Here is a 27,583-nt window from a genome sequence, read left to right as displayed (position 1 = left end):
CTCAAGGATTTCACGGTCCGCCGTGTACGAGTCAGCCCTTCTGTCGAAGACCTTCAGGAATTCCTCGCGAAAAGCACCCCAATCACATAAGATGGGGTCGTCCCTGCTCACCAGAGGTACGGCCCATTGTGCCGCGTTTCCAGCCAAATAGGATATAAGGAAAGCCACACGAGCCTGACTCGTGGGGAACGCCCTTGGTTTGCACGATAGATGTAGCGCCACCTGTGTGAGGAATACCTGCACTGTGTTAGGATCCCCACTGTACCTCTCTGGTGTTGCCAAGGGGACGGCTACCGGCATTTCCACTACTACCGCAGGGGTCTGGTTCGTGAGGGAGGTGCTGGGCGTGAGCGGGTCCAATTGGATAGCATCCAGTCTGGCTTTTACATCGGCTGTTTCTTGCCTGGAGGCAGCCAATTCAATTTGCACGGTCGCTAAAGCAGCCAGCACATCATCAAGTGTTGCCATGTCTGTTATCGACCGGGAGACAGTTAGTGTTATTAAGGTCGGATATTTTGTAACGCCCTGAACGTCTCAGGATCGTTTAACAGACACGATAATGAGAACGCAACCACTTGTGAAGGTTTAGTTATTTTAATGAAGGCAAAAATAATACAAGGAATAAACAAAGGTTATAGTCACTGGAATCCTCCAGGCTAAGTACGTTACCAGCCCACAGCACGGATGGTCCTAACCGTCCTCTGCATATACGCCGATCCCGGCGTATGCCAACAGAGGGCAGAAATGAAATGGCCGACAATGCCAATCGGTAGGCTGTGAGGGGCACGAAGAGTGTTGGGGAGAATCGAGGAGTCAGGGAAACACCCAGCCGGGGTCTCTACCTGAAGGGAGCAGCCGCTCAACCTCTTCCTCAGACTGCACCGGGACGCGGAGTCACCTCCTGGTGATGCGTCACCGATACCCCAATCACAAGCAAAGAAGACTGAACCGAGAGCAGCCGCTCGATCGATCCTGTGGACTTCCGAGTCTGTAACGCGGCAAACACCTCCTGGTGTGCGTTACAGCTGGCAGTCCCTGTATCTCTGGTCGGGCTGGGAGTTACGACTCCAACCAGCAAAAGCGCCACTGCGCTTTGACTCAGCCGAGTCAAAAAGCGAAGCTCAATGGTTATCCGGTAGAGCTTCCGGGTCCTTCACAGGTGACGATGGGGCAAGACACGGCCCAGGGAGTAACGACTCGACCTACCTCCGTTCTTGCCTTACTGGAGCACCACTCCGGAACACTGCTCTTCACTAAGCAGGTACGTCGGTTGTAAACACAATATCCGACAGCGTTGTACCTCCCGGTTCCTCCCTTTATAGGGCGTGTTTTCCTTGAGTTATGTAACAGCTCTCCTGTTTACATAAGGGCGTGTTTTCCTTGAGTTATGTAACAGCTCTCCTGTTTACATAACCTCTCAACCGCTAAGCATCCTGGGAGATGTAGTCCGTTTTCGCTGGTTACCGTTTTCCTCCCCTCGCATGACAGGAATTCTTGACACAAAGCAGGCCAAGCAGCAACAAGAACCACTGCGTGACACGGAAGAAGCAGCCCCTCCAGAGCATAAGCGGCAGAGGGGACATAACAAGAAGCCACTGCCCACACTCCTACCACCACAGCACCTGACAAGACAGTCAACCCTATGTACAGGCATCAGTATGAGCCAGCGCAACAGAACACAATAGACCAACCACACAAAAACGGAAGTCCAAAGAGGCAGGAACTGGCTGGCACAGGCAGAGCCCAGCAGATGACAGGGGCAGGTGCCCAACGCCCAATGGACTGAAAGGACGTAGCCACACCCCCAGTAGTAGCAGAAGCCTCAGCTGGGGGCACACGGGGAGTCCCAGCATTCCTCTGGTATTTTTTTCTGTCAGGAGATGGTTATCTCCACTTTGTCAATGAATGGGATGAGGACATAAGGGACCTGGGGGGTAATTCCTCTTTGTTCAGGTAGTTCAATCCAGCAGCAAAGTTATCTGCCCTCCCAGGAAGGTAGTAGATTTTATGTAATTGAGTCATTGAAATAATAAAAGGAGCATACATGTGGCCAATACTAGGAATTGCTCTATATGAAATATATTTGTAGCTCTTCAATAAGAAATGTTTCTGGCAACTACATGTTGTGCATTCAAGTGTCAACACAGTTATGAATGTACCCCTATATGCCTCTGGGGAGATTTGATTTGTAGGGTAACTAAGATACAAATCTTGGTACTGCCCATATTTTTCCATACTAAATAGTACCTTGGTCACCCAGAATTTTGAAGATGAATGTGATAGTAACATTGGGCCAAAGAACAAAGCATCATTGATAAAACACTAGGGGTAACAGTAACCAAACTTTTTCCTTGGTGCTCCAACTACCTTTCCAGGATTAAAAGATCATCAGTTGATTCCAGCTAACCTTGTTCTTAGTGAGGGTAGTATTAACACTTCACAGATTGATACCTTAACTTTAACATCTGAAGTCAGTGCATTTAAAGGATGTAAGACTAGAGAAAGAGAGATGGAAATTAAGGAAACTGGGTATAACATTTTCTCGATAAATGATCATGGCTCCCTGAAACCTTTCACATGTAGGGAATGTACGATGTTATTCCGCCGCCTTTTTCCCCGCTTGGAATCACAGCGCGGTCGTTACAACGACCGAGTTGTGATTCCGCATACCATTTCTCCGCAAGTCGGAACAACGACTTGCGGAGGGGGGGGGCGCTGGATGTTGGAATAGTATAATTTACTATTCCAACTCCAGTGTGTGCGGACACTAGGGAAGGTGTTGGATTTTAAATCCAACACCTCCCCCCCCTCCGCAAGTCGTTGTTCCGACTTGCGGAGTAATGGTATGTGGAATCACAACGCGGTCGTTGTAACGACCGCGTTGTGATTCCAAGCGGGGAAAAAGTTTTGGGGTAAACATTGTTTACCCATGTAGGTTGTTACTATATTTAGTGACGCAACACTTTGCTCAGAAAATTGACCCATGATCATTAACGAGCAACTTCATTTTTCTCACGGCAGATGATTTCAATACAATTTATAATAACACTTCCCTAGAACATGCCCGTCAATTTTGGTTTAATAATGGATAAATATATACTAAGGATTTAACAAACGAAGTCACTCGTCAGCTGCAAAAGCTGTTCTTCATAGAGGACCTTCGGTATTGATCGCTGCTCCAGTAGCCTATGAGCAAATGAGAGCAGGACACTGCTGCTGTACCCTTTTCTTAACTGCAACAGGGCACAGGGACAGGTGTCAGCTCTCCCAGTTCTTTTTCACCCTTGCAAATGTTGATGAAGTTGGACTGGGGAGCTGACAGCTGCCATGGCGCTCTATTAACCTGCACTGGGAAAGAAGGGAAGGCCACTTATGTGGACATTCAAGAGCTTTGGCCTGTCAACAGGTCCCGCCCTGTAGCAGAGTTCAAACACTAGGGTATCCAATAGGCAAATGGGCTGAGTCACAAAATCATTTTTGAGTATGGGAAGTAGTACTACATGAGTACTCTTTCAATACTTTTATATGCCTGGGTGAATCCGCCAAGAGATGCCCAACTCCTTATTAGTAAAAGTTCAGAGAAGGCAAAGCCCTTTCAATTTTTACTAACTCTACATGAAGGGTCACTACATATTGCACTGTGTTTCCATTTTAGATGTTTTGAGTCCAATTCACAGAGGCATGTGAGAGTAAAAAAATAATAATAATACAAGAGTACTGTCATGAACGTGCTGATATGGCTCACTTTAACGTCTTCTATTTCTGTAGTATGCTGGCTTGCAAATTCGTATCTCTTTCTATTAGAGAGTGTGAAGATGTAGACATGCAGAAAGGGTAGCATCATACCTGCTTTCTACCTAGGATGACATATGTTGTTGTTTATTTTAAGGTCACTGGCATGGTAATGATGGACGCCTACAGTGGATGGTAACATTTCAACAAATGGAATGAAATGACACATTCAATGTTTTGTCTAATTGGGGCTTCAGTGCTGGCCAATTTGTAAGCATGAGATACAAATCAGTCATCAGGCGCTATAAAACTCCTGTAGTAGGCCACAGTTGCAAGAGGCTTCGCTACAGAGTGATCAGGCCAGAGGTCATGTTGGTTTGCTGCAAGATCAGCCTCAATTGGGGGTGCAATCCAGTGGGCCTGGAGTGGCACAAAGAAGTGGCCTTCCGCCCAGCATTGCTTATCCTTCCTGAGCAAGGGCTGTGGTACAGAATAGCTAAACAAACTATGTATTGCCAAGAAAGGTATGCTTTGTGAATCATTTTAAGAAAATCGATTTAGAAGCTTGCTATTTTCTACTTCTGCTCAAATTTAGCATAGCACTTAGAAATAGTGATAGGGTGTTAGAAAGCTAGGAACAGACTGTTAATATTGTATTTGCTGGCCATGTTATGCATTGCTGCATTTATTTTCTCATTTTGTGTGGTTAAGATTCATATTTTATGTAGTAAACTTGTTTTTTGTAAATAAACATTTCAAAGCTTTACCCTGTCTTTTTTAGTGTTATATTTTAGTGTGTTATTAATTTACAGAAGAGGTTTTTTTTTAGCTCCGCTGTTTCACTGAACTCATCTACAGGGACCAATCATGACCACAAAATACCACTGATACAGTATTGCTTAGCGGGTTGTGTATGGGTCGAAATCAAACACGATTTCTGAGTCGTGTTCACGCATTGAACTAACAACTTTCACCAGGCTTTTTAGAAATGTGACCCCTGTAGATCTGGGGGAACTCCCCCGATTGTGATAGTTCTACTTTATGTACTCCAGAAAGCCTCTGTTAGAAGTCCCCAGAGTGTCTGGGCTTCTCTGTGAGGGTTTTTTTTAACACACTGCTACATGGGCAGCAAAAGAAGATGGGTAGCACAATCTCACATGATACATTAAACACAGATTGTTGGCCTTTTGATTATATCTAATGAAACCTACAGCAGGGTGTATGCTTATATCTGTCTGCATGGTGCTGCTTGCTGTAACAGTCGAGTCTCTTTTATTATTTCACGTCACTCTCTTCTGTCATAGAACATATTTACGTTTTTAAGGTATTCTCATTCCCAATTATAATTGCTTTCGAGTATAAAAATGATCCTTTGGACGTCCTCATACCATATGAATTGCTCAAACAGCATCTACATCTGTCCCTCGAAAACATGAGGTATATTCGAGATTGACAGACAAGTAATTATACAAACTACTAGCCAGAATCAATTTGAATGTGTAATTTGAGTGACTAGAGAAAGACTTGGCAATGGGCGCTGTATTACAAGAGAATAAACATCTCTTAGGGAATAGTACTGGAAATCGACAGAAAAGTCTCACTGTCAGATCTCCCAAAGTGATAATAAACCCAATTAAAATCCAGTTAATACCCCGCACGGGGGACGCCACCGGGACTTTTACTTAATGGATTCGGTTATCTTAAGCACTTAAATTTATTGCTGACGCTAATAACATCGCCGTGAAAGAGTGGATGGGGTTAAACCATCTCTTCAGGATTGAAAGGGAATGTCTCCGCGCTGCAGATGGAAGCGCTGAACGCGCTGCGGCGGGGGCCGCTCGGTGTTATATTCTTTGTACCAGGCATAATACAACGAGTTCAATTTTGACAAGACATTATTAGCGTTTTCTCTGCACGACGTAACCACTTTTCTGTACTTACTGTTCACTGATGGAAAAGCGCATTATTTTGATAATTCTACCATTCTAGTGAAATTGAGATATAGCTCAGAAACACTGTTGTTAGCCGTTTACCAAACCTGAACGCTTTTCCTGATTTCTATAAAAAGAGCGGGAAGAGGGGCACAGCACGCTTCCGCGCGTGTCAGGGGATCAGAGGCGGGACGCTAGAAACCTTCTCGGGCGGGGCTTTTCTCCCCCGCGCTGTATGTTGAAGCACGCCGCACACTGCGGCAGCTCCTGGCCAGCAATAGTCCTGGGGGGTCTGGGAGCTGGGGAAGGCCAATAGAAGCCGCTTGACAGTCCAGGCTGCCCCGGTTTGCAAATGCAGAGAACATGATCAAGTGGTTCCTTCTTGAGGGGTATCAGTCTAGCACCCCCAATTGTTAACAATAGCCACTTTGAACATTTAAAAAGAACTCATCCCAGTTTCCTCTCACTTTGCTCCAGTGCTCAGACTAGGAAAAGGAATCTTCAGGTGCAAACCTCAACATCATGGTCTCCAGCACCCACAGTCTTATAGGTGGACATTCGCTTTCTTGAAAAGTAGTGAGCTCCATGTCTAATGTGTTCTTTTGGATAGGTGGGCCTTACGTAGGTTTATGCTGGTCTCTGGGTGTGGTCTTTGTGGCTCGAGTTAAAACTTTGTCAGTTATGTGTGGATTGACTGTTCTTTTGTGGAGCACAGGTTTGATAACTATGAGGCGTTAGTACTGTATTGAGTGTGCAACAGATGCATAATTTCAGGCTACTATTACAGTGGATTGTTGAGAATGTACAGAATGAAATCTTATTTTCCCATTGCAAGCTCTTTTCATTTAGTTTGTCATAGGGTTTTATATTGCCTTTTAATTGCTTTGATTGGTACTCACCAGTGCCCTATTCTTTATTTGCTCATAGATCATGCATTTCTACTGTTATATTCGTCGATCAAACTAAGCTGAGTGATTTAAAATCAATGGGGGAATCAGACTTAAAAGAAGGCATCATTAGTGCTTGGCATAAAACTACAAAACCTTTCTCAGGAGTGATAGTTGATCTAGAATTTCCTACTCGTTTGAGAAACATTATAAATATGAGCTAAGAAAAGTTACAATATCTTGGAACACTGGAGGTACTAAAACACGAAGTGGGACAGCAACCAAAACATAGTGCAAGAAAGCTAAATTAAGAAAAGGACTGAAACAAATTGTTAGAATTTGGGTCGCTAGTTAGCGGGGCTTTGCACCCTGTCCAAGTAGAAACCACAATCCTAGTCAGGATAAGCTAGATGCACACTTTAAATTAACTTGTGCTCATTCTCTGGTAGCTTGGCACAGACCAGGCAGGCTTAACTTAAGAGACAATGTGTAAAGTATTTGTGCAACACAAGTACACACAGTAACACAATGAATACACCACAAAAAGACTCTCCACAGGTTTAGAAAAAAAAAGATTTATCTGAGCAACACAGGACCAAAACAACAAAATTCCAATATGTAGAAGTCAAGATATGAATTTTTACAGAATAAATGCAAAAATAGTGCTTAGAAGTCACTAGCGGTTAAAAGTTTACTTGAGGTCGCGAAGGACCGGTACAAATCCAAAGTTCAGGTTATCCACGATGGAGGGCAGGCCAGCTACAGGACCCAGACAGGACCCACGGTAGAAATACCAAGGTGGCACAAGTGTCGATGTCGAGAGCTCACTACATTGTCATTGAGCCTCGCAAAGGAGGTCCGCGTCGTCGCCGATCTCCGTTGAAGTGAATGCAATGCATCGTCGTCGAGACGTGCAGAGAGTCATAGCCGAGTCATGCAGGCTGTGGATCTGCTGTTGTTGAGCAGCGTCTGCGCCGAAGGGTGACGCAGCAGAATTTCTCACACAGTTGGAGTGATGCATCAGTTTTTGCAGAAATCAGCTTCAGAACCCACTTCTGAGGCCCAGGACTGGAGGTAGCACCACGGGTAAGGGTAGGACCCATAGATGGCAGAGTCAAGCAGCACCAGCAGGATTGCAGGAAGTCTTTTGTGTCCCTGAGATTTCAGAAAACAGTCGGCAAGCCAGCAAGCCCTTCTAATCACTCTGGGTGAAAGTGAGATGGGCCCATTCCTTGTCCCCAACCCATCAGATATCAGCAGGCAGCAGGGCAGCTCAGCAAAGCAGAGAAGCAGTTCCTCCGAATAGTCAGTCAAGGCAGAGTGGCAATCCTTACAGCACAACAGTATGTAATCCAGTAGAGTTCATCCCAGGTCCAATAGTGTACTGATTTGGTAGAATCAGATCCCCAGCACGGATACCCAAAAGTGCCTTTGATGTAGGGGGTGACTTCAAAGCAACTCTCTGAAGTGCAGAAGGATCCCTTTCAACCCAGCCCTGTTTGCCAATCTATCTGTGGGGGCTGAATCAGTGCTTTGTGTGTGGACACAACACTACCTATTGAAATGTAAGTGTTAGCATCTTCCATTCCTCCATTTCCAGAAGACCAATCAGAATACAGATGCTCAGAATGCAGATGAGCCTCACCTTCCTGTATTTGTAGCTGTCTAGAGAGACTGCACAGTGTAGCTGTAACCCAGCCCAGACCTGTATTGGAGACAGGCTGCAGGCACACAGAGCAAAGTTTAGAGCAGAGAAACGTCACTTTCTAAAAGTGACATCTCTAAATAGTAACGTCAAATCCAACTTTACAATTAGTAGGATTTCTCATTTCCATTCCAAATATATGAAACATGATTTAACAACTGCTTCTAATCAGGAATTACAGCTTAACCTCTTCAGCGCGGCGCGTATTTCCGCGCCACACTGAAGATTCCGTGCGCGGGGGGGCCATGACGGAACGGTTCCGTCATGCGCACAGCGCAACCAACGTGCATGACGGAATGCGCGTCGAAGGGGTTAAAAGTGTTTTAAGGAATTCCAATGCTAGCCTATGAGAAGTGTAGGCCTCACACTAGTGAATAATGAATTTAGCTGTTTGTCACTACCAGGATGTGAAACATAAAAGTACATGTCCTTCCTTTTACTTACACAGCACCCTGCCCTTAGGGCTACCTAGGGCTTACATTAGGGGTGACCTATGAGTAATACGAGGAGAGTATAAGGCTTGGCAAGTGATTTTAAACTCAACGTTTCACTAAACTGCACACAAAGGCCTTGCAATGGCTTGCCTGAGACAGGTTTGAAAGGTTACTTGCATGGATGCCACCATCAGTGCTTCAGGCCCACTAGTAGCAATTAGATAGGAGTCCCTGGGTATAAGGTATACCACTTTACAAGGGACATACAAGTAAACTCAACATGCCAAACAGGCATAAACACATGTCACCATGTTCAGGGGAGAATCACATGCACTTTTGTACTAGTTAGCAGTGGTAAAATGCTCAGAGCCCTTAGGCCAACAAAATGATACAGCAAAAGGTGGAGGTAAGCAGGCAAAATGTTGGGGGAAGACCACCCTATGGATGACAGGTCTATTACGAATATATAATGGAGTGGTGTTGGACTTGACCCTCTCTGCAGGGTTATTTCCACAGATTTTGCCTTCCTCTTCTTCCAGTTTTCTGAACCTGTTTTTCTTGGCTTTTAGGACTCTGTGCACTATGTCACTGTTAACCAGAGCTAAAGGGCTTGTCCTTTCTCCTGAAAATATGTTAGAAATTGTGTATACCCGATTGGCACATTTAATTTACTTGTATGTCCCTAGTAATGTGGTACTACATGTACCCGGGCCTGTAAATTAAATGCTACTAGTGATCTGCAGCATTTATTGTGCTGCTCACTTAAGTAGCCATTTTAAACATGTCCCAGACCTGCCACCTACCTAAGTGGCCATTTTAAATATTTCTCAGGCCTGCCATTACAACCTGTGTGTGCAGTTTTAAACTGCCATTTTCATGTGACACAATAAACCTTTTGCCAGGCCTAAACCTTCTTTTTTAATTCATATATGACACCCCCAGTGTAGACCCTAAACATCCCATAGGGTAGGGTGCAGTGGATTTAAATAATTGGACATGTATCTTTAATTTTTACATGTCCTGGTAGTGAAAAACACTTAAATTCCTTTTTCATTACCGCAAGGCCTGACTCTCTTATAAGATAACATTGACTTAACTTATTACAATTAATAAGTGCTAACTTTCAATTGGGAATAGGTAGGAATTTTGAGTTTGGTGCAAAGGCAGATTTTAAGTTACAATTGAATGAGTGTGTCCTTGTGTAATGCAACAGGTGCTCATGTAAATTGCTCTGATATCTGATACCTTCGGGTCAAGTTTGCGTTATATAAAACTCTGAAAAAAAGGGTCAGCTGACTGACCTCCTCTTCTGAGCTGCAAGGACAGAATCTCCAGAAGTTCCCTGCATCAACCTTAGCTGACATTCAACGGGGCCAGCCTGAGCCCTGCTGGCCTCTGCTGGAGTGGGTTCCTGATCCCCATGAAGTGCCCTTCAGGTCTCGACCCTTGACGTGGCATCAGTGGAGCTCGTGCTCAAAAAAGGAAAACTTCTGAGGTTTTGGTCTCTTCGTGACTACGAATGAGCCGTTTCGAGCCAAGATCTTGCCGCTCGTCAAAGCAAACTTTTGGTGAAACCAACTTTTTGCGTCACAGAGAAAGCTAGCGACAGCCTGTAATGCGAGATCTACACTTCGCGCTAAAGCATTGACAGCCCGCAGTGACCGCCAATTCAAATATACGGCAATAACTGTCCTTGACACCCAAAAGGATCTTCATGCTACAGTGACGACTGCCCACAATGCCCGGCCTGCTTTTCGCTCTACATCGTCGACCATACGCAACAATCTCCCTGCTCCTCGTGGCCCCCTCTACCGCAAACAAAACTCTTTTGAACGTAACTCCTTCAGCTGGACTAACTTGGTCTCTTTATCTGGCTCATGCTCCTTCGCAGTTCGCCTGAACTTGTGACTTTCACCCAGTCTCACATGACCAGATAACCATGAGTGGCGCTTTATGCTTCTAGGTGCGTTACTTACCAGAAAATCCGTAAAATTTGACATCTCTGGTTCTATTGATTGGGTTTTTGTCTTTTTGGTGTCAAATTATGTATTGAAGTTTACTCTATTTTTGTAAATTGTTGAGGGATTTTTGTTTTGTTGTGTTTTCACTGTATTACTGTTTGAAGTGTGCCATAAATACGTTACACATTGCTTGTAAGTTAAGCCTGACTGATTTTGTGCCAAGCTACCAGAGGGTTAAGCACAGGCTAATTAGGGGTTTGCTTGTGTTTCACCCTGAGATAGATTATGGTTGCTTTGAGTAAGGGTTCATCTCCTTCATTTAGTAACCCAAGTACCTACAGGTGGAATATAAAAACAGAGGAGGAGAGAAAAATCCCATCTAAATCAAGGATCAAGTTGGTGACCCTCGCGCTTTTCACTGACAATTTATGGACACATATACAAAAAGTCTCTGGAGGGGCGCACTAACTGTTAGACACAAAGGATGTGGCAGATACTTAATGTGAGTCCCACCCTTCAGAATGGATATTTGAAGTAACACAAAGCATCACAAATAGAGGGAACCCAGTGGGGGACACACAGGACCACCCTCCTCAAAAAAAGGCTAAGTGCACCCTGGTGGCAACACAGACAGCACAGCTACCAGTGACTGTGCAGAGCCCTCACACACTATGGCCTCTGAGGAGTAAATAGTCCCCCTTGAAAATGAGTGTACATCTTGACTGCATCAACCTTCATCAGTGTTTCCTTGGGCTGCAACTCAGAAACATGTAGCAGCTGATTAACGACTCCTCTTATTTTCCTCTCTATGCTTTCTGCAGGACCAAGTATGCATGCTTTGCACTTATTGTTTTGTAATGGGGAGCAGGGACTACTTGAGAGGGTGCACACTGGCGCACATCGAGTCATTGAACTCGATAAAAGTCCAGTTTCAAGAATATTGTTTTGTTGGGGAGGTTCCATTGGCTAGAAACAGAAGGGAATATAACATTAACCTCTTCAGTGCCCATGACGAGATAGTCTCGTCATGGAGCACGGTTGCGCTGTGCCCATGACGAGACTATCTCGTCATGAACCCCGCCCGCTAATGTAACGCCCGGCACAGGGCGGGGAAAGGGCGTGGAACTGAAGGGGTTAACATAAGTAAATAACATCAGGACATTGTCTGAAAGAATCTCTGTCTGCTATAATAAATCTTGTTCAACATAGTCATAGGCACATTGCACTGAAGGAACTTGATGGTAGGAGAGAAAGAAGAATGCATGTTCTAGACAAAGCCTTTAACTTATGTTTTTATGGACCTACGGGCTTTGCACCAGTGAGGATATTTAAATGTATTGAGGTGGACATCCGGAATGTTATGCTTTAATGAATTTATCTAAAAAAGCTTAAGTGCTACATTTCAATAAGGAGGAGAGAATGGGTGCCCTCCTTAAGAGATGAGAGAGTTAATCTGTATCAATGAAGGGAAGGCAATGAGAACAAAACAGAAGGCAGCTCTTGCATGGAGATGAGAACAATTTACAAAGTGGAGTTCAGCAAGCTCTAAGAAGACAATAATATTATGAGTGACTCCGGAGTGACAACGGAAAATCTGAAGGAAACTACTAGACCAGCTCAAGAAGGGCCAGGTACTGAATGATAAAATGTTAATGCGACTTTGTTGTATGTATGTCCAGATGTTAGTATGCAGTATAATCAAAGAGCTAGTTCTTACCGGTGCAAGAATAATCGTCAATTCGGATGAAGCCAGTTTTGCAAATGCACATGAATGATCCTGGTGTATTTACACAGATGGTGTTTTCACGACAATAATGGCGCCCTTCAGCACATTCATCAATATCTGCAAGAAAGTGGCATATTCATTGTGATTGTAGATCTGTTTTTCTCAGTGGTCAAAATGCATAATACCAGTGTAAAAGTAATGGACAACATATAGCTAAATACTGTGATACACATAAAGGAGATTGTGCTGTATACACATAGTTAAAACTGATACCATTTTTTTGCTACATCACACCCAACAACGTTTGGTGTGTTTATGTAAGCCTTTAAGGATTATGATGGCTTTTGATATTGTCGAGTATCTTATGATCATTCTGCTTTAGAAGGTCAATCATTCACTCTTCTTATTGCTGTTACCTTCTGAATCATTTTATTCATCAGGGAGAAAGGCACAACATAAACAGGATCTCTCTTCAGAATTGTGGACATTTAAGTGTGTCTTAAATGTACATTACCAGAAGAAGTAAGCATGAATTTCTGACAGTTAAATAGCACAAACTAAATGAATCAACATAACTAGAGTTAGCATTTTGTAGGGGCACGTGAATCCTAGGAATCACATATGACATTGCCATGGATTCTACGCTGAGTGTATCTTTTATTAATCTTCTAATATACTTGCCATCCTTTTATCCTGTTATGCTATGTTATGATTTTAAAAACTGGCTAAATCATACACAAATTAGATACTATATAGTGTACAAAAACATCAGTTAATCAAATAATGAAAACCATGCTGCAGGAGGCACCAGGAATGTCTAATAAAACAGGAGCATAGCAAAACCAAGAGGGATTCAGGCAGCCTGAAATGAGGAAAGTAGGGTTCAGGGATAATACTTCAGTCTGTGGTCAGCATCAGGTTATTACTGCAAGTTTTATTAAATATCAACTGAGCATTCTACGGCTTAAACTATAGCGCATTTTGCTTGCTTTCTCTAAATTACTTCATATCAGAATACAGTATATTCCAGCTAATATTTACTTAAAGAATTAGACCAACTCTTCACCCAATATATTTAACTGAATATTTATATTGGAGATCTGAGATATGGAGAATCAGGGGGAGCATATCGTATTAAAATGAAGCAGAACTACAGCTAAGACTGTGAACGTGCACCTCACTAGATAGTTTAAAGATAAGAAATCAGAGAGCGTTTGATTTCATCCCTGAGATTTCCTCAACAGGGAAAGTGATACTAATGACAATCTAGAGCACATGAGCTAAAAAGTGAATAGTCACCTGTGGCAGAGACTGAGAAACATGATTAAGAGACAGCATTTAGAATTACAGCTATCACTGTAGAAATGCATAAAAATGTGTTACCATAAAAGAATAGAAGATTATCCGTATGCAATAAATATTATATGAAACAGGTACACTGATGGTGGACCTGAAACCACATTTGATGTCATCATGTTTTGTTCTAAACGGAGCAGAGCATAGACAATATTTGATTGAAGGTTATAGTAGATGATACACACATATTCAAGCACAGCTCTGGCCTCAAGCAGAGGATCTAATTCTGGTACACATCATATGCATTATAAGTGGTTGAACCAAAACAGCATCTAGATTTTATGAGGTTCTCCCAGCATGCTCACTGGGAATCACATGGCACAATTCAGGGGCCACTGTGAATGGGTAAAGAGGGGGCGTGTTGAAGGGATTAGATGACACATGGATCTTCTTTTCACTGAATAAAATATGCCTACGTTTAAATGGGAACTTCTTAGAGTAGATGAAGCAGAAGAAGGCCGGAATCCAAAGGGGTGAAATTGACCTGCATATTATGAGGATGACGTAGACTCTGGTAGGGGCTGCCTAACAAACCTAAGGCTGGGGAAAGCACATTGTAAGGTGATGTTCCTTCAGTGACTTCCTGTATCCAAAGAAGGAAATAGCACTCTAAATTATTCAGGATCCTTTTATTGAGGATCATGAAAATGTGCAAACTGACTCGAGTTATATTTAGCTGGTTGCCTCTTTCATAGAATTCATGTGGCTTATTAAACCTTGTTTTTTGTTTTCGAAGAAGCGTGCATTGCTTAAGTTACATCGCATGCGATTTTAAGGCAGACGTTGAACAGATCTCTCCATCATGAGTAAAATGGATCATGCCACTGGTAATTATATGCACATATTGTATCTGCAGTGGTTACACAAACCATGAATCTAATTTCTGCTCATACAAATGTAGTTACTGAAATAAAAAAAATTGGCATTTGGCTGCTCAGATATTTTTGGTAACGTTTGCTCATAAGATGTCCATCAGGATTTATTACATAAACCATGTTACTAGGGCTTGCTTGTCTGATCACGTCTCTATTAATTAATTGTCAAATATCCTGTAGTGAGTGACTGCTTATGACGATTTTTCTAATGATCTCCCAGTTCCTCCTATTGGCAATTCCACTCGCCCTTTTACGGATTATTGTACTGCTGTTTAGACAACTAATGAGTCTTATGAGAATGTTGATTACACACATATACTATAAATCCCAATCACATACTCGACACAGGCATGGCGTCTCCTACGCTGGGCCGGAGGAGGGTCACCCCGCTGCTTTTAGCAGTGGAAATGAAGGAAAAATAAAATGATAATAACTGGACTTTATTATCATTTTATTTGTTCCTGCGTATTTGTGGAGCGGGGCTGCTCTGCTCTCAGAGCAGGGGAAGGAGTGGTGACACTCTGTAACGTGCGCATGACTGATTGACCGACCCTCTACGGCCGGCCGGCCGGCCAGTCATGCGCACTTTGCATGTTCTCCATGCAGGCTGCATCATAGCCTGCATGGAGAGCATACCCAGGCCCCATCTGAGCACCGAATGATGACACTCAGACCAATCACAACGCTGCATTGGAGCGTTGTGATTGGTCAGAGGAGCCTAGCTGCTTCCTCTTCCGGTTGGTGTGGAGGGAGAACCACGAGGGATGATGTGGAGAGACGCAAAGAGGTAAGTTTCCTTTTTTTTTTATCTCCACCCGACCCTGATCCATGCCAGGCGCTACTGGATACAGGTGCATTGGTCCTTTTCTTTTATAAAACCTACTATTATACCTTTATAAAAAAAAATCTACCTAACAACTAGTGCAAAATAATTTTTGAGTTAGGTTAAAATCTCCAAAGGAAAATCCAGAGGCTCAACTATTAAGCTTTTCTGTAAGAAGGGTATTTTGGGACAGAATGACAGGAGACTCTTTAAACTTAGGGGCATGTTATCAAGGGCCTATTGCCAATTTACCGGCACTTTTTTGCCGCTAAAGTGGCGATATTTCTATCTCCCTATTAGCAAGCTGTCGCTAACAGGCGTCAGCGACAGCTTTCAGGCGATAGCAGCTGGTTTTTCTATCGCCTTGCATGCAAGCAATATTTATCGCTAATGACATGCAAGGTAGGCGTTCCTCCCCCAAATTTCACAAAAACTCCCACTAACCGCACTTCGCCCTATTAGCAAGGATGGCCCTGACCTGCGAAGCGATAAAAAAAGTCAGACTAAGGCCCGTTAGCTGCAGGAACTTAAGACCAGAAAACAGCTGGCCTTAGAAATGGGGATAAAACTTTGGCCCATATCTCTGCAGGTTTTGGTGCTGGACAGCGCTGCAAGCAATGTTGCAGCGCTGCCCTGTGACAAAAATACAGTGCAGGAATGCGAACCATCAATAAGATAGTATGCATTCCTGTGCCACAGTCATGAAAAGTGTTGCTGCTCTGCGACAAGACAGCGTTGCAACACTTCTCACTACGCCCTTCTTGCGACAGCACGGATGTGCTTCAACACTGGACAGCGCTCCATGACGCGAGTAATGACAGGTAATGGCAGGTAGATACGTCAGGATTCCTGACGTATCTACCTGCGCTAAAGTCACACATTGCTGCAGTCGTGTCACAACCATGACAAAACTCCAGCAATGCATAGGGCCAGCCTATTCCTGTGGCAATGCCTCACCCTCACGCTTGCCATCAGACAGGCGGAACGTACTGACGCAGTGCTGTTCATGAGGGGTGCCCGAATGTTGGCGCTGTTGGAGATCCATCGGTGTTGGTTGCGCCTTGCGGTGTCATCATTTTGATGCATTGGTGGAGTGTTGGTGCGGAGGGAGTTGACGAGATGTTCTTCAGTGGCCTTGATCCAGCTGCAAGGGGGTGCGATGATGGTGGTGGCGCCCGGTGGGCAAGGTGAAGACTTGATGTTACCAATGATGGTCGGTCCATTAGTACGGTGTTGTGGCTGCAGTTGAAGTTCAAGCTGGCGGAGGTGAGGTGCTTGACCATGTGTCCTGCTATGTGGCTTTGTGCGTTGACTTGCTGCTTGTGTCTGATGTAGGGGACCTTCCCCATGAGGGGGTGGTGTCCCGGTCACTGGGGTTGTCCAGGTGGAACTTGAGTTCACCGATTAGGATGTCGTCGGTAGACGGGAGCCCATGGAGTGCAATGAGGTCTACAAGGGTATTGCAGAATGGGGGCCATGAGGGTGCCGCAGAGGATGTTCTTGGGCCTGACCCGGATCTTGGAGTCAACGTAGTCCATGGTCACCCTTGGGTCATTAGAGTGTGTGGTCAGTTGGAGTGTGCTTCTGTAGGTGATGGCAATGCCTCCTCCCTGACGGTCAGGGTGCTCCAGGGTGATACTGCAGCCGTCAGTGATGGCGATGGCGTTGTCTGGTCTGGAGCAGAGGTTGGTCCTGGCAGCCAAGGTGGTGTCCAGGGTTGATGGTGAGGAGGCTGCTGGCGTCGTATCGGTGGAGTGTCCAAGAGGAATGCTCCTAGGTGCTGAGCGTGGTCCAGGGGCAGAAGGACGCAAACGGCGTAGCCTATGGTTGGCTTTGGCACAGGAGATGACCATTACAACGCAGGCAGTACATCGTTAACAAGACAACTCTGACAAAGCAGGCGCCTTAACTTCGCATTTGAATACAACACATTTTGAGGTCAGTAATGTGGTAATTTAAAGTTTTTCGGGTGGGTATGGATTTTGAATGTAAAACGTTAAAATTGGGGTAAAATATGAAAAATAAGGTGTATTTTGGGGTTAAAAATGAAAAATGAGGTTTATTTTGGGGTAAATATGAAAAATGGGGTGTATTTTGGGGTTAAAAATGAAAAATGGGCTGTGCATTAGTCTCAAATTAGATTTTTGGGTGTGTTGTGGGTGCTCAAAAAGGAATTCCAGGCTTCACGGTTGGGTTTGTGGTGCAAAGGATAGTTTTAGGTTGCACTCACTAAAGTGGGAACAGTGTTCTTCAAGTCTCCACTATGCAACACCTACTCTACTGTTGCAATGTGCCTAGTATTAGTATGCATTGGAATGGAATGCGATGTTATGGCATGCGTTGCAACTATGTATGTGCCTTTGGCACACGAGTGGTACGCCCGCTGTTCATGTGCGCACAGGGGACACCATTGAGAAGTGTGGGGGGTGGACAGCTGTGAGGTGGTAAACACCGTAAAGAACCCTGGATGGTGCATGGACACAGGGATGTGTGTGTGAGCGGGTGTTGCTAAAAATTTATCGAGGGAAGTCTTACCTCGAAGCTGTGTCCCATGTCTTCGTAGCTCCTGCTCTTCTGCGTCTGCTTCCAGGAAAAGGAAGTAGGCAGCCAGGCTCCCTCCCCTGAGTCAATCACAATGCTGCAATGTGGCGGTGTGATTGGTAATTGGCAATGGGACAAGTCATGCAGCCAGGGGCTGGAGGGCTGGCCATGTTCCCCATGCAGGCTGGAATGCAGCCTGCATTGCGAACAGGGAAGTGCGCATGACTGCATTGGGCGTCATGAGTGGGCCGACCAAACAGTCATTGCGCACTGGAGTGGGCATGCCAATCCGCCCATGCCCTGCTCCATGTTTGGCGCAGTCCTACCCACCTTCCCGACCCCTAAGGATACATAGCATGATCACATCAGTTAGTTTTTCCCTTTTCATTCTTTATTTTTGTCTTCTCTGAGCCCGCACTTCCCGATTCCCGCCGCTGCTACCCCTGTGGCCCGCACCCCTGTCCTCAGCCATTCCCGCATCCCAGATGATCGTTCCTCCCCCTCCCTTACTTAATGGCAGCCACTGCGCAGAAGCGCAGCAGACACACGCCGCTGGTGCGCTGAAGGCGCACCTAGGGTAAGCCCGTCTGAGTCCGTCCGTGTCCCGACCCCGACCAGCGCCAGGAACCCTGGATTTCGAGCCAGCCACTGCTACAGCTCAGCCACCCTCCACGCACTCAACCATGGAAAACTCAGAGACTGACAAGAGGCCTCGCCAAACATGACCCACGACCAGTTCACCTGGCTCCACTGCTGCCAGACCTTTACCTCCACCCCGGCCTCCAACACAGTCAATGCCAGCGTCGCAGCCAGTGACCTCCACCCTTGGCTCTCCAACTGCACATACAAGCTCACCCCGCTATGCAAGCCCGACAAACAGCACCCCAGGAAAGCCGCCTGTTTCACCACCGATCTCCAAGAAGCAATACGCACCTGCACATGCCTGGAGAAGAACTGGAGAAACACCAAGATACCTGAAATCTACACCACCTACAAGGGCGCCATGACGGACCGCCACAACCAAATCCTCAACAACTTCACCAACTCCAGGCAACTATTCAAGGTCATTCATGAATTCACCACCCACGCAGCGAAGCCACAGACATCACCCTGTCCCAAGAGCTCTGCGATAAGCTGGAAACCTTGTTCCACCTCAGGATCAAAAATACTCCACAACAACTTTGCTGTCCATCCACCAGACGCCCCAGCCAGTCCCCCACCCCCCAACACACCAGCCAGCCCACCATCTCCACCTGGACGCCAGTCACAACCGAATACACCGCCTCTACCATGAGAGGCATCCACTCAGGGGACCCCACCGACCCCTGCCCTCCTCACATCTACCATAGCACCGAGATTGCCCTACTCACCGCCACAGACGACATCCGCACCCTCCTGGACCAAGGCCACTCCACAGTACTCATCATACTCGACCTTTCAGCAGCCTTCGACACCGTCTCCCACCGTACACTAGTCGCCAGACTACACAGCGCTGGCATATAAGGAACAACCCTCGACTGGATCGGCTCATTCCTCCCCGGAAGAGGCCAAAGGATCAGACTGCCAACCTTCCTCTCCGATACCACGTAAATCATCTGTGGAGCCCCAGAGGGTTAATCTCTGAGCCCGACCCTCTTCAACATCTACATGGCACCCTCGACACCATCGTCCGACAGCACGGCCTTAACATCGTATCCTACACTGATGACACCCAGCTCATCCTCTCCCTCACCAAAGACCCCACCACCACAAGACTCGACTTCCAGAAAGGAATGTAGGACATCGCAATCTGGATGACCAACAGCTGCCTGAAGCTCAAAGCCGAGAAGACAGAAGTCCTTTTCCTTGGAACCACCTCTGTAGCATGGGACAACACCTGTTGGCCTTCACCCTCAGAAGCCCACCTACCCCCTCAGACCACGCCAGAAACCTCGGCATCGTACTCGATCCATCCCTCACCATGAACAGACAGGTCTACACCGTCACCTCCAGCTGCTTAAACACCCACCACATCCTCTGCAAGACTTTCAAATGAATACCCCCAGAGTCAAGGAAGACAGTCACCCATCACCAGCAGACTGGACTATGGAAACAAACTCTACACCGCCATTTACAAGTCCCTACTCCGCAAACTACCGACATTACAGTGCACCGCCACCAGACTCGTCCTCGGCTTCCCCCGACACTGACACATCAACCAACACCAACGTAGACTCCACTGTCTCCCCATGGTGAAATGAGTCACCTTCAAAATCATCACTCACGCCTACAAATGCCTACACAGCAACTTAACCAAATACCTCAACGAGAGAATCAACTTCCACGTACACAAATGAGACATCTGATCATCCAACCTCGCACTGTCCGAAACCCCCCGCATCCACAGAGCCAGAGCAGGCAGAAGATCCTTCTCCCACATTGCATCCAATACCTGGAACGAGCTACCGGCAGACATCAGAGGTGCCCCCTCTCTGAACACCTTCAGGAAGACCCTTAAGAACTGGCTCTTCGGCAAACAGATCTGCGCCCCCCCCCTCAGTGCCGCGAGACTCTCACAGGTGAGTAGCTCACTTACAATTCCCCTGAGGAATTGATTGATTGAGTTATCGTCATGTGATGATTGTTCCTCTTCTGCCCTGCATGAGGTGGTGAGGCAACGCACTTCCAACATAGCGATGGAGCCGCCACTGGGGGTGCGTCACCTACATGTGATTGGCATGAGCAGCTCTGCCCCGCCCCTCCTGCGCTACGCGTCACCCCTTCTCCTTACCTGGACATTGAGCCCGTGGCACAATCCACTGCACTCGCTCCAAATCTGTGACACAGACACAGCCAGCAGGAGCATGAGCCAGGTGTGCTTTCACTGGACTGGGTACAGCAGTCACCGCGTAGTCTACTGGTGGACCACCCGATGCAGTTGATGCAGAAGGGCTCCCTTAGGCGTGTAGTTGCAGCACTCAGACCACACAAGTTTGGCATAGCCCAAGTGCCTCACCCTCGAGAACGTCCAGCCAGCCCAACATCATCCGTCCTGTGATGCAGGGAGACGGCACCCACCATTGGTAATCCCCTATGTGCACCCCGGTGTATTGGTGGATTATAGTATGCGAAGGGGACCTCACTACGTTGGTGCGTAGCATCACTACCATTGACTGCACCAAGGTGCACAAGGCGGGCTTCTCACACAGGTCAGCAACGTGTCTCCATGTGACCTGCCAGACTTCACCATCAGGTATGGGCGATCATCATCGCACATCAATAGCTCCCACCACGGCTCATCGACTCCACAGCTATTCCACATCCCACTCCAGGCCACAGATGCAGGTCCAGTGAGGGATCCAGGAACCAGACGCAGGTCCAGCAAGGGATCCAGGAACCAGATACAGGTCCAGCAAGGGATCCAGGAATCACACGCAGGTCAAGCGAGGGGTCCAGGATCCGATGCAGGTCCAGCAAGCGATCCAGGAACCAGACGCTGGTCCAGCGAGGGATCCAGGAACCAGACGCAGGTCCAGTGAGGGATCCAGGAACCAGGCGCAGGTCCAGCGAGGCATCCAGGCTCCCATCCTGGTCAACCGGGATGTTGGGTGGCTTGAGGGGGTTGTTGATGTTGGCCGTGGCTGCTCAAATCTGCATTTAAACTTTTTTTTGTACATCTTTTATGTTGGAGGTGGACTGATAGGCTAAGTCCACACTTGCTGTTTAGCGTGCCTTTTTCTATCGCTAAGGGCTTTTCACTGGATTCAACCCGCTATCGCCGGTTTCATTAATGCCATCGAGCTAATGTTAGCGGCAGCTTTCCCTGAAGCTATCGCCTGTTAGCAACACGTTGGTAATACGTCGCTAACAGGTCGATAACTTGCAAAGATTGACAGCGATAAAAAAACTAGCGCTAACCTAGGTTAGCAATAGTTATCGCCACTTCTTGCTAATATGCCCCTAAGAATCATAATAAAACAGATGATATTTCATTGATAGCATATTCATTAACTCTGATTATGAAAAGGTTAAGGAGAGATTCCATGTGTAGGTGTGCCACTAAATTTACATTAAATGATTTAAACTTGTGACCTCATGACCTGTGATCCTCACATTATTCATATCAACATCATTAGGTTTTGAGTGTGGTATACACCAAGTACTTGTGCTTGTTTCTGTCGAAAGGCTAGACTGTCATGTAGAGAATCACCATTGCATTTACAACTAGTAATGGCCCTTTTTCTGATAAAGTAGCCCAAACCTATGTGGTGTTTTTCCAAGGTCATATACAAAAAAAAGACCAGGCTATTTAGCATTTATGAATGTAGACCCTTGTGGGTGGCCTAGTGGCCTGCCAGGTCAGCAAAGGCTATGCGTCCACTCCCCTGGTGGATGATCACCCACATATTTAGAGATCCCCGCCTGCCCAGCATGGACATGCATGCCTTCAGTGGAGCCACACTGAAAACAAAATAGAAATGATCCAGAGTAGAGAAACCTCCCACATATATATATTTCAGCGCAATCATCTTTTTGACCTGAAGATCCAGTGGCAGATGGTAAAGTCCAATCTCTGCTTGGGAAATCATCAATCCACATGTGTATGCTGCATTAACTCTTCAAACACCCCTTGGGTTAATATTACATACACTATCAAATCTAGAAATCCAGTACCAGTAAACCAGTATTAAAAGGCACCAAGCTTTAATAGCGTGTCCTCTAATATCCTTTAAAGTTGTACATTTTAAATCTTGCAATGTATATATCAACAATGTCACAGTAATAATAATGATAATCGTGCCATTCACTAGGTTAAAACATTTATAATATAAGAAAAATATCTTGCAGTTAAAATCCTCAAAATGTGGCACAATACAGTTGAGGTAGTATAAGGATCAGCATCTCTCGTATCAAAAATTTACACATATTCTGTATTGTTAATTTTGTCTACATGTTTCGGTGAATCTCACAAATGTTTGCCACCTTCTTCAGGACCAACAGATACATTCTCCCACATATAATAAATTAAAATGTTTAAAACCTGTGAAAAAACAATACACATATTAAAATCTTCATATTTAGTTGGGAAAAACTCATGCCACTAATCGGAAGATCTTTACAATGTTAGCTCAAGCAAAAGGACTTCCCAGTGCTTCCTGTAACCAACCAGCTTATTCACTACACCATATCACAGCATCCCTGGGTGTTAGCATCAACCATACGTGATGCCCATTCATGCTGACGCTATTATGGTGCACTTTGTAATCTGTGGGCCAGCAGGTCAAAGGCTTATGCTGTTAGAGCGAGTTGAGAATGCACAGCGATAAACACAGCAGTTCCCTCCGCCCTTTAGAGTGTAGAGGGACCCTGAGCTTTGCAGGGAAGGAGCATTGCTGAATGAAGGCATCAATTATTCTCTATCAAACTCTGAAGCACCCCCTAGAAAACTAAATTTTGAGCCTATTTCTTCCTTTCACAAAGTGTCATGCTGTGATCTAGTTATACAGTTCGAAGTTTAATGTTTTTTTCTATTTCACCAGAAGGGTTGGAAAGATCTTTAACAGTTAATCTTCAACTGGGAAGATTTTCCTACATGTCTACCCTTACTGTAGAACCCCATTTATGGTAAGAGTGTGAATACATATGTTTTTAAAATTCGTTTAAGAGGTATGAAGTACCGCGTAAGTTATTCTAAGCTATGTGTGCAGTCAAGGCACTCCTCCTTCTCATATACTCTTTTCCTACCGTTTTGCATGCTGCTTTAGCTATGTGTGTTAAACATGCAGTTTGCGAGCAACTCAAATATTGCCAGCTGAATATACCATCTTAAACTGTGATGTTTGATGAAGATTGTCATATAAGTGCGAACCCAAATGTTTTTGTTTAGCCATGTTCAAGCGTATAACATGAACAAATATAACACAATTGATCATATGCATCTGCGGTCCTGTCAAATTTCCCAGGTCCATGCGTGATGAGCTGCTACAGTCAAGGTGTATTCTTTGAATTCTGAAATTGTAGTCTTGTTTATTCCATTATAAATCAGGACTACAAGTCCCAGAATTCAAAGAAAAATATCTGAACAGGACCAGCACATCACACATGGACCTGGAAAACTTGGCAGCTGTGCACTTGTCATAAAATATTTCACTCATGCTTTTTATTCATATGTCATCTCTTTGCTAACCAAAAGTAAAATTTTGTTGACCTGAAAATAGCATACATATTTTATAGTAACACCCATGGTAAAACTATAGAGGATGGCGTATATTTTTGCTACAGTCATTAAAATCCAAGCAGTCATATCCTTGCGATAATTTGTCACTAATTTAAGATGATCAGTTTTCATTAAGGGCAAGGTTCAAGTACATTTAGTTTCATTTAAATAATGTCATATCTATCAGCACTTCTTAAGATAAGAAGGTGATCTTTAATTGCACTTGAAAAAATCAAATTTGCAGATGCATACCTTCAAAGATTCAGATGTTTTCCATTACAATATACTTCAGTGTTATCAATAGTGTATCTTTTAAGCTATAATCGAAGCCACGTTAAAGTGAACCCCAGCTAGTCACTGTGAACCCTTATTCATTATATGATATTTGAAGCAGCACAGTTTATTATGCACCTGAAATGGGGTATTGTAGTTTCCTATCATGGCACAATTCAGGCACTTTACTTCCTACTTACTATAAGCTGAAAGCTGTTGGAGAGATTCAGTTTGAAGGAGACGTTGGTTTTAGAAAACACTAATTGGTACATTTCAAACTGAGATGATTGTCAGACCAAGGTCATGCTACAATGCTTCACATGGGAGCAGCGGGGCTATTGTCCCAGCATTACTTTGAAAAAGAGGCGAGACTTAATGGTATAAAAGATGAACAGTTTAAAATGGGAGAGGGACATTTTAGGGACTTTAAACCCATATGTTTCCTATTTGAATATAACAGAGAAAGATATTATTTTACTCAAGAAATGATGCAAACATTAAACAGATGCAAAGGTCACCAATGCAGAGGTACCATTTTTGAAATTTATTTGCTATTTACGAGGTTTTTGTAATGCACAGGCATTCGCCACCTAGGGTTATCTTGGTGCTAGAACACAGAAAAAAAATGCCAGCGAAATGCTATAGGAAGTCACTACTGCAAGGAACGTTGAGTAAGGGAATGATGAAAAAAGCTAAGTTTTTAACAATTTGCAACCTGTGGTCAAATTGCATTCCTTGCATAGATAGCCCATTCCACCATGTGGATGCTGCCACTTAAAAAGCGCATCCACCCATGGCAGTGAAACGAAACTTCAGAATCCTGAGTATAATTTTTCCTTGAACTAAGGTCTCTGATGGGGTGGCACCATTAAAAGTGCTTGATGAGTAGTGAGCAATGGAGATTAAACAATGCCTTGTGGATTAGGCACATAGACTTAGAAAGTATGTTTTTTCTTTAAGGGAGCCAGTGTAAGGAAATCACTTCTGAAGTAATATGATTCCTTGGACATAGGGCCAAGACCAGTGTGGTTTGGATGCATAGTTCCGGACTAAATGCAGCCTCTGGACCAAATCGCCTGGGAGGTCGAGAGACATACCATAGCAGTAGTCCAAGAGGAAAGATACAAATGTATAATCTGGAAAAACCTGTCTGGCAGGTAGTTCCTGAACCATGATATCATTTAGTTTCTAACTCTCAGGTCTGACATCCTATCTATTAAGATTTGATGGCACACCCTGGTGAAGGCTGCTGATAGATTCAAAAGAGTCAGAGTGGCATAGATGTTATTGTTGAAACAGCAGCGTAAATTATCAAGCGATGAGAAAACAGTCAATTCCATACTGAAACAAGAGCGAAAACCCATTTGTGCTGGGTGTAAAAGGGCATTTTGTTTGGTAAAGGCTGATAACATGCTTCTCTAACTGCCTGGCAAAGTAAAGCAGCTGTGAGATCGACTGATAATTGGACAGAATATCTGCATCTAGTGAAGGTTTATTTTTAATCAGGGTTGTTCCACAAGCTAATTTCAGGAGGTAGGAACTAGCCCAGAGGATGCTGATGTATTTATAATGGCTCTCAGACAATACAAATCTAGGCTGAATCATGAGTAAGGAATCAACACAAAGCCCTCTTTGGGTCTTTGTGCCAACAGACAGCTAAAGACGTCTACAGGCAATATCTAAGAATAAGGCTATGAGATAATTGTTTCTTCGTAGTCTGTGAATAAGAAAGTGGACAGGTGAGATTTTGAGGCCAAAAGGCAAAGTAGGAAATTATATTGTAAAAGACAGGATAAACCTTAGCTAAACCCTGTTACTCATGATACATATCCTACAACAAATAGCTACTACTGAGTGTGTACGGGGCTAAGGCTAGGAAAATTAAAACAGAAACAACCCAGACGAGGCTTACAAACTTTATGGAGGAAAATGCAATTCAACCAGATGGAAAAGAGTCAATAATATTAAAGGAACTTATAGGGAGGCAAAATGGAAACTACAAATCGAGAGACCAATTAGGCAGATATCCATGCCTGGATTATAATGCAAATAAAGGACTGAGAAGTGTGAAAGAGACCAACTCAAAAGTGTCGGGCTTGGACCTTTTTGCAGGGTTATACCCAACCTTTTTGCTCTTCCTCCTATTTGTACCTGAACTGTTGTTGTCGGCTCTAGGACTCTGGGCACTTTCCCACTGCTAATCACTGCTAAAATGCATATGCTCTCTGTGTAAATTGTTGTTACAATTGGATCTTCCTGATTGGCATATATGATTTACTGGTAAGCCCCTAGTAAAGTGCACTGAGTGTGCCAGGGCCTGTAAATGAAATGCTACTAGTGGGCCTGCAGCCTGCCACCCACATGTGTAGACCTGAAAATGTATCTCAGACATACCCTGCAGTGTCTGTGCGCAGTTTGTTAACTGCCATGTCGACCTGGCAAGATCACCCACTTGCCAGGCCCTAACCTTCCTTTTTCTTACATGTAAGGCACCCCAAAGGTAGGCTCAAGGTATTCCCTGGGGCAGGGTGCAATGTATGTGAAAGGTAGGACATGTACTGGTTGTGTGTGACTGTAGTGAAGACAGGCTTCTGGTTGCATACATTGCTATATTACCATAAGCATATTAGAAGTTTAAACGCCATTTTGCCACTTGGCCGCATTTTGCACACGACACTACATGTAACTGTTATTGTAAGTTAAAATGCTTGCATTTCTTCGCATGAGAACGGTCTGTTTTTCACATCCCTAGACTTACACCACAACCTCATTCTGTACAATGTGTGCAGAAGTCTTCAAGGTCAAATAACAATGTATGCTTTTGATACAGGTTGATCGGCCCATGCTCTAAACACAACACGCACACAGCTGCAAATATCTTAAACTCGGGTGCCTTTAATACTGCATTGCATGCAGGATGCTGGCACTTGGAGAAAACGTTTCCGTCTACAGTACAGAGAGCGTTGCTGATCCTGTGATGTAATTCACCTTAGCTGATCTTGGAGGTATGGGGTTCCCCGTTCAAACCTAGAGACCTTCCATTATTATAAAACCTAGCTCCTAGCCAGGGGAGGGTGGTACACAAGGCTCCTATAAGACCTGTTTCCACTATCATTATAACATGATTTCTCCCTTTTTGTTTT

The 27,583-nt window shown here is 44.8% G+C and overlaps 1 protein-coding gene across 3 annotated transcripts in view; it reads right to left on the bottom strand.

The window, feature by feature from the left end:
• NELL2 (neural EGFL like 2) overlaps positions 1-27,583 on the bottom strand; it is a 1,146,830-nt gene that overhangs the window by 343,030 nt on the left and 776,217 nt on the right. For all 3 annotated transcript variants that reach the window (XM_085653041.1, XM_085653043.1, XM_085653042.1), the window contains one exon: positions 12,368-12,493. In XM_085653041.1, the coding sequence (XP_085509167.1) occupies positions 12,368-12,493 (126 nt within the window). The remainder of the gene's footprint in view (positions 1-12,367; positions 12,494-27,583) is intronic.

This window comes from Triturus cristatus, chromosome 4_1 (assembly GCF_964204655.1).
Source record: "Triturus cristatus chromosome 4_1, aTriCri1.1, whole genome shotgun sequence".
NCBI lineage: Eukaryota > Metazoa > Chordata > Amphibia > Caudata > Salamandridae > Triturus > Triturus cristatus.
This window is presented reverse-complemented; position numbering and strand designations above follow the sequence as displayed.